Source organism: Cyclospora cayetanensis, unplaced genomic scaffold (genome assembly GCF_002999335.1).
Source record: "Cyclospora cayetanensis isolate NF1_C8 unplaced genomic scaffold, CcayRef3 CcayRef3_contig_140, whole genome shotgun sequence".
Taxonomy (NCBI): domain Eukaryota; phylum Apicomplexa; class Conoidasida; order Eucoccidiorida; family Eimeriidae; genus Cyclospora; species Cyclospora cayetanensis.
The window spans coordinates 83,551-91,280 of NW_020312082.1; the positions used below are offsets into that span (position 1 = coordinate 83,551).

The 7,730-nt window shown below is 51.1% G+C and overlaps 2 protein-coding genes across 2 annotated transcripts; one reads left to right on the top strand and one right to left on the bottom strand.

Annotated features, from left to right (window-relative positions):
* LOC113147150 (triosephosphate isomerase-like) lies at positions 1-2,878 on the bottom strand. The gene is made up of 8 exons (XM_026336675.1): positions 2,579-2,878; positions 2,219-2,359; positions 1,783-1,848; positions 1,613-1,688; positions 1,419-1,480; positions 1,080-1,200; positions 800-894; positions 1-105 (listed from the first exon to the last, which is right to left on the bottom strand). The coding sequence occupies exons 1-8, from the start codon at positions 2,876-2,878 to the stop codon at positions 1-3; spliced, it is 966 nt and encodes a 321-aa protein (XP_026192460.1).
* A 187-nt stretch (positions 2,879-3,065) lies between these two features.
* LOC34618152 lies at positions 3,066-7,730 on the top strand. Its single transcript, XM_026336676.1, has 12 exons — positions 3,066-3,159; positions 3,747-4,075; positions 4,220-4,590; positions 4,818-4,898; positions 5,014-5,089; positions 5,223-5,366; positions 5,517-5,985; positions 6,236-6,333; positions 6,514-6,588; positions 6,847-6,898; positions 7,344-7,437; positions 7,619-7,730. The coding sequence occupies exons 1-12, from the start codon at positions 3,066-3,068 to the stop codon at positions 7,728-7,730; spliced, it is 1,995 nt and encodes a 664-aa protein (XP_026192461.1).

The following is a 7,730-nucleotide window of genomic DNA, read 5'->3' on the forward strand; positions in this document are numbered from 1 at the left end:
TCATTCTCGGGAAGTCCTGGTGGCCTTGAGGACTGCGTGAAAATCTTCAGTAAGGCTAGCGCCCCCAACTAGAAAGCCGTCCACATCCTCCCCGGTGAAAAGGGACTAACAGAAAGCACAAAGAAGCAGGGATTCAGCAGATATAATGCAAATAACAACCTATACGGACAGTTTTGCCAAATGTTACTGTCGGTAATTGAATGCAGCATTGTGTGACACATAAGCGTAGAGAGCGTAATACATAGGGGAAAAAGGCACACTGGCAAGAGCTAGTAACCACGGAATTCACCGAGGCAGATATAGGGATGAAGTAGCAGGTAAGTAACGAATCCGTGTTGCAAGCGGCCGAGATCTCGCGCACATATAGATGATAATTGTAGCCATCTAGGCGGACAGACACGCTGTTCGTGAACTCTTGGCCCACTAGCCGGCATGTGGGCATGTGGTGTAGCACATACGCCATTTTTAGGCTTCGGTAGTGCACGAGATGACTTTATGCTAGTGTTCTGCCTGCACGTTTAGATTTATGCCGGTTTGTTTACCTCCCCAGATAATTTCATCTCACTTTATCTACCAATGAATCTCCTTGTCTTTCCCACTACGTCACTGAGTCTGACCACAAGCGTGTGTGGCTCCCTGTCGCCTTTGTTGCAGGGGTCCCCCTGTTCCCTTGTGCGTGCTCATTTCTCTGCTCCTGTGCTTACAGCCCTACTTCCCAGGCTTCCCCTGTTACTGTGCTACTCGCTGCATGCACTTATTTTATCTGAGAGTATATTTAGTATCCTTTCTCCTGACGAACCTGAGCGTTAGATCCCTTGACCGATCCTCCGTAGATTATGCGCAAGGCCTCCGCTGTCTGCTGACCGACGTGTTGCTTCAACCACTCCCGAATACCTGCAGACAATATTGCTCAGTCCTCATCAAGCCGAAAGTCTAAACACGCAAAGCCCATCCACGCGCTGCCGGGCAGGCGGTAAGACGGAATTGCTGGTTGCAAGTCTAGGAATAGTTCTTTTGAGAAGTACATCAAGGGTCCTCAGTGGTCACACATAGCGGATTCAGGAATTAGGATTGCGTGCCTTTGTGTGTCTCCTGTGCAATCTCGGGGGTAGCCGTTTCACCGGTACCAATAGCCCAAATAGGTTCGTAGGCTAAAACCACTGAATTCCAGTCAGCGCCAGACAACGCCGAAGCGTAGGCCTGAAGCACATATGTAGTTGCTCGGATGCAGTCCATGCCGACAATAATGTAAAAGGCATGAAAAGACTTAGCAGTGCGCACTGCCAACAACGTACGAACTCGAGTTCATACACAGGCGGATTTGAAGCAAGCCACGTTGGTAGGCCTTTGCACACCTGCAAGAGGTGCCTGCATTTATGAATTCGTGCATGTTAAGGCGTCGAGACTGCTGAGTTTACCTGCAGTTGCTTCCCGAGAAATTCCATCGTTTTTCCACTCTGCCTCGTTTCCAAGCTTTCTCCTGTAGCAAACCCCTCGAACCTTATCTAATTTCTACCACCTGCAATTAAATGATAACTGTGTATGCAGAGGGACGGGGTAGGTGGGGGCGTAGGGGCAGTAGCAGGTCAAGGATTCGCTGATTAGGATTTACCGATACATGCAATTACTTGAAGCCCGTTGTCCACAGCGTTCTTAGCCTTGGCGGCTACCTCCTCGTTGGACTCCCCCTATGCCAGAGACCCCCAAATCTCGCATGTTTTAAGATATTAAGCTTTAAACTCAATAGCTGAGACATCCTCTTTGGTGTGAATGCTGGTTTACCGATTGATTTCCGAAGCCCTCGCGCCTTTCGCTGTGACCAACGATGACCGCCTTAATACCAAAATCCTGGAAAACAAACTCCCAGTCGTACATTCCAAATGCCTTAGCTTCTTACAGCCACATACGATGGCAAATTCTGAAGCCTAGGTCCGCTCATTGTGACACTCCCATGAAAACATGCAGAACTCTTTCCCTTCATATCCCAACAATAGCATTCTCCTACTGCCAAAATATGAACTATGGGCGCTCTGTACTGTGTGTTAACGCTGCAAAAGTCATCCCTTAAACTGTGAACGAGAAATTCAGTACCCCATGTAGCCCGGCGTCGTCAATGCCCCATGCATAAACCAGCTAGCACTACTGGAATTGTACATTACAATCTCCCTAGAGAGAGGGCGAACGTCCTGACTCCCTATCCCCCACATCTATGTCTTGCCTTTGCCATTTGCGGGGAAACTTCCCCCGTATACGCCCCATAGCCCTTTACTTGACTGCCGTCCTGCAATGCCACGGCGAAGGGCTTCTTGAGGCCTCTCAATAGAAAGCCTGCATGGAGAGAGGGCGGAGCCACTACCACCTGCGCATACACCCTACAACAGCCATACAAGACATTTACCACAAATTCCTAACTTTGCTTACCCATGGAAGCAAGCTCTTCCAAGCCCTCGCATATAATGGAAATGCATGCCGGAAATCACCGCAAATTGTACTGCCCAATGCGCTGTTGACTGTGACGCTCCCTGCTGGCGTCTAGAGTTTGTGGTTCAGGTTCTGAGGGTTGGAGCTGCTATCTTGCCTCGATGTCATCTACTTCATTGGGAGCTTCGTTGAGCATTTTGAGGATTTCTTCGGCGCCAGTTACAGTCCCGTTGCATTTCCAGTTACCACCTACAAAGGGTCTCCTTGCTGCTGCCACTTGTTGCTGGTTCAAATTTTGCCTGTTGCAGCGTAATGTGTATTGTAGAGGCCCTCCTACGGGCAGCCCCACGAAACCTGCCTGATGGCGAGGAACGCCTATGGCTGCGACTTGTGTAAGTACATCGAAAGGTCCTACACATGCCAGCAAGCAGCCGAATACAGCTAGTGCGCGCACCATGGTCAAAGTTTTGGGGGCTAGAGTTCACGGCTTGCCGTCTTGTATGGGGAACAGAGGGGTTCGATATCGTCTCGTGGTCGAACGTGTGTCTGCACAAGCTTTCAAGAATTCGTAGTCATAGAAATCGTTTGTACATCCATGCATAGCTCCTATGCACCTGAAAAAGAAATACCACCAACAAAAAACTATGATAAAGGGCGTGGGAGGAGGGTATACGCTTGAAATTGGCGATTGCCAGTCCGAGGAGACAGGGAGCAGGGACGGGTACTCAGCCCGCGAGGGTATGGGGAAGTTCCCAGGTGTCTTGCCTCTGAACATACGGGAATTCCATCTACTATAGAAATATTGTCAAAGTAGATTGGGAGATTCTATCGGGTGCTGCCTGTGCTTCGTTCTGACACTCATGTACACCATGAGGGAAGACTAGCAGCATCACGAATTCGTACAGTTAGTGTTCCTTCATACTTCTGGTGCCGCTGTAGCGTCAACCTGCATGACTCAGCGAATTCCGTGGAAAGCTGGCGTAAGAGATCCATTGAACAGGCGAAGGCTCCTAGAGGGCAACAAGGCCCTCTTCGTCTAACTGGTGCGGTGAAGAATACACGCTCAGTATTGCCCATGCATCAGTTGCTACTGCACAATGGTAGAGTGCTGCTGCTATCACTGCTGTTGATGGTGTATGTGTCGCCCACATGTGGGATTCATCAGCCTTGTCGGCCTAAATTACTGGATAGCCAAATATACGGCAGCAGCAATGTCAAGCCCAGCAGCAAGCTTCCATCTAGCGGCGGCAACAGTCACTCCAGCTCTGGTAGCTTCCCCCTAACGAAACGCTCTAGCACAGCTTTCCTGAGGAAGAACGCATCAGCCTACTTCCAATCCAAAGCAGCACAACTCTTTTTTCAATCTGGTAATGCAGCCACACCGCGTTCCGTTTTCCGTGGCATCCATGCCCATCACGCATGCACCGTCACCCCGCGATGCATCAGTCAGCTTGCTGCTAGTCCCTCAGATGAGGGGGGCTGGGCGTCACGGGACCTACAGCAGCAGCAGCAAGAGCGCATGCAGCAGAGTGAAGAGAACCAGCGGCTAGCTGAGCAGCAACTCGCCGAATGGGTAAACAGCGAGAATCCAACGCTGGACAGCTTGGGGACCATTGTCGCAAGATCGCAGCATCAGCAGCTTCAGCAGAGTCTGCAGCAGGAGCTACTAGGGCTGCAGCAGCCGCAGCCTCCCCAGCCAGGAAGGTCCGTCGGGCAGCCTTCAGGTTCCGTCGATCCTTTGGCATCCGCTACATCGGCGCAGCAGCAAGAGAAAGGGCAGCATGCGCACCATCAACAGCGGCAGCACCTGTTCGATCTGAGGAGCATCGATCCCAAGAGTTGCCCTCCTTCAGATTGTCGAGCTGTCCTGCTTGACAGCCTTAGCGCCAGTCTCCTTCAGATGCCTCGAGTTCCTCCTGTGTTGCCGAGACAGCAGCCAGAGCACGCAGTGGGTGCTGCAGCAGCAGGAGAGAATGAAATCCCCACAGAGGGCTACGTCGATGGGGTTTACATGTCAGAAGCGCAGCTGGACGCGGCACTAGAGCAAAAGTCGCAAGAATTGCAGCGGCAGCAGCAGCAAATACACAAGCCTCTCATGCAGCAACTGCATCAAAGTGCCCTCGCGCAAATGGAACGATGCAAGCAAGTTACTGTTGAGGATATCGAGAGGTGTGTGCTCGCTGATGCTGCCAACACGTGGCCGTGTCCAGTGTGTGTTGCATGCGTGTCTGGCTGGATTTACCTACGGCTGCAGTGTAGGCAGCTTTGTCGACTGTAGAGGCACCATGTGCCACGCCTACCGCGGTCATAATACGATAGAGTGTATCGACACCCGCTGGTGCACTAAGAGCAAGCCTGCCAGTGCGAGCCGCCTTGATGCTGCTGCTGTCTTGCAGCCTGTCTCCTACAGACTTACGAGAATGTCTGATTTATAGGGGGCTCCGCTGCGAGGGCGACCTGGAGGTTCAACGAACCCGGCAAGTTTATCAGCCTATAAGCTGAAGCCTTAGTGCAGCTGCCAGAAAGATGAGGCACCGCAGCCTTTCCTGATAATGGCGTATGCAACGTCGAGTCTTGTGTTAAACTGCGCAGTCTTCGGAGAGCCCTGATAGACGGTGTCAAGCCTCAAACGCCTGACCCGGAAGCCGCCGCACGGTTCATTGCTGCAGTGAGACACTCCCTGGCAAACTTGAATTTTAGGACGATGGATTAAGACTAACGCGCTTTTAGTGCTAAACGGTGAGCACTACGGGCTGAGTTCTCGCGAGGTTCGTACCGAAGAAACTGCAGTTTGTGTGCAGGTCGAGGAGATACAAAAACCGCTCATGAACCCCGGAGATACAGCTTCAGTCATGCGACGGTGGATGGCACGAGCTGAAGTCGCAGCAGCTGTTGCCGACCCTGTAAGCTTGAACCAGCTCACCAAGAACTGCATAGTTCTTTGGGTGTGCATCCTGGAGCATATATCTTGGGCTGGCATGTAAAGCCCTTGTGAAGCGGTGCCCCACTGGAGGCTAGGATGGAGTTGAACACGTTGCACCTTTTGCCCTTCATATGTGAGTGTAGAGTGAGAGTTACGTGTTGGCACTTTTTAGGGCGGCGTGTTCAACTTGGACGCGAATTCATCCTTGCGCCATTTGAACAAGGAAGACATCACCGAGTTGGAGCGCGAAACAAGTCGGCCAATACAGCAGGTCACTTCTGACACCCATGCACCACGGGAACCTCCAGTGGACGCGACAACAGGGCATGTAACAGAAGAAATTACTGCAGAGTCATGGAAAGCTAAAGATAGCGTAAAAGCAGCAGCAACTGTTGCAGCAGGGGCACTAGGGCAAGCTCCTGAAGAAGGTGGAATAACATCCACGCCGACAGAGGCAGCAAACGAATCAGGTACTACAGACGAAGACTCATTTTCTGTGTTCTTCCGAAAGAACTTGGAGGGCGTTGTCTGGACAGCTGAGGAATTGCAGCAATTACAGCAAATGCACCGTGAGGGGCAGGAAGAGGCTATGCTTCAGCAACGAACGCAGAAGGAACTCGAACTGGTCTACCCTAGCAAAGGTGCGACTATCCTGCTATCCTTTACTGGTCAAATCCTGCTGCATAGAGTGCTTTTGTTGCCGATCTTCCCTCTGGGAGCTGTGATGCCGCAACTTGTGCAGCTCCACGTTGTTCAAGAAAAGAACCAGCTATACTGCCACTCCTGATATTGCTGCTTGTGCATACGTTAGTACCTAGACTGCAAGTATATGTGTGATAGCACTGCAACTACTACATTCGCATCATATTTCTACGACTATACCATGTTCAGAGGACTTGTTAGGAGAATCTATTCCAAAGGTTTTGGATCTGCGGGTTGATGGCGAGACTCCCCTGGAAGAGCCGATTACCAGAGAAGATCTCTTCGCGGTAGGGCCAAAATTTTGGGGGTGACGGCTTAGGGTGGCTTCTAGCAATGGGCTGGAGTTGAGTGCATAAGATCTACAGTTAATGGCTCCGTAGTAAGCATGATATACGTATCCACGAAACCCAATGTGCAACTTCTGGGCACGATATGTTCAGACACTTGGATTGATGTTGCTTTTGCAGGATTTGACTGATGACGAAAAGAAGGAGAAATTCCTTAGAGCGCAGAAAAACGGTGTTCTTTCAGAGTCTCTCGAGGTGCTCCCACCGTACTGTTTCTGACGGTAGCAGCTTGCGTGCTGTGTTGCAACTGCGCATGCGTCTTGAAAGCTTGATGTCGGCTCCGAAATATGTTCCATTCATATGCTACTTTAGTATAACCTAAACTAAATATTTGACACTTAGGTCGAACTCTGCCCGTTATCGCTAGGCCCTTCTGCAGATGTGGTCTCTGGACTTCGATTCAAACCATGTGTCTCTTCTTTCAATGTGTATTCGTCTCTGCTTGCCTTTCAGTCTCTAGCTGCTCGGTTCGGCTTTCCCTTGGATTTTCTGGGAGACGCTCTTTGTAGAGCTGGTTGTAACACCCCCATCAACCCGCGTGCTCCTTTGGGGGACTATGTACACCCAGCTGCCGCCTGGGGGCTGGTGGAACTACTGCACGTCGCCGACCCCAACAGCACCATATTCCTGTAAACGCAATCTTATTCCCTTATGCACAATCATATATTTAATGCCTGCATCCTAAAGTCTGGCTCCTACATCCAGCGCACACCCTTGGGCATCGTGTGCGCATAACAAGCCTTCTGTTTACTCCAAACCCCCACCGGGATACAGCCCCCTCTGACCACTATGCTCTCCAGTGTGCTGTGATATTCTCTGGCACAACCCAAAGCCTGTGGCGCATGAAGCGTGTGAAGAAAAACTCTGCATCGAAGGCCTCTAGGGCTAAGCAGACACGGCAGGTGGTAAGCAAGCCTTGAACGTGCGACTGTGCTTGTTGCTGCGCATTCGCAGGTACCCCGATGAGACAGTTGGTGATTTGGGACACCAGTACAGCGTTCCATTCAAACAGATGGAAGCTATTTGCAATGAGCTGGGATTTCAGTAGGCTGCTGCTGAGTATGCAAACGTTGATTTTTTGCCACTTTTTATGCCATCGGCGCGTTTGATGTTGCCGACGGCAATTCCGGTGCTGTTGTTGCACGTGCTCTTTTGTTGGCAGTGTATGATGCTATATTTTTTGTGCTGCCTGTCTATGTCTCTGCTTGCACTCCGGCTGACGCAGGCTGCCGTTTGGCCCTGACACACGCCTAAACAAGGAATGCTACGCCTCGCTTACGCAACGGCTTGGCAAGATGCAGATGCAGGCGGCAACAAGCCACAAGCCTTCGGGCTAA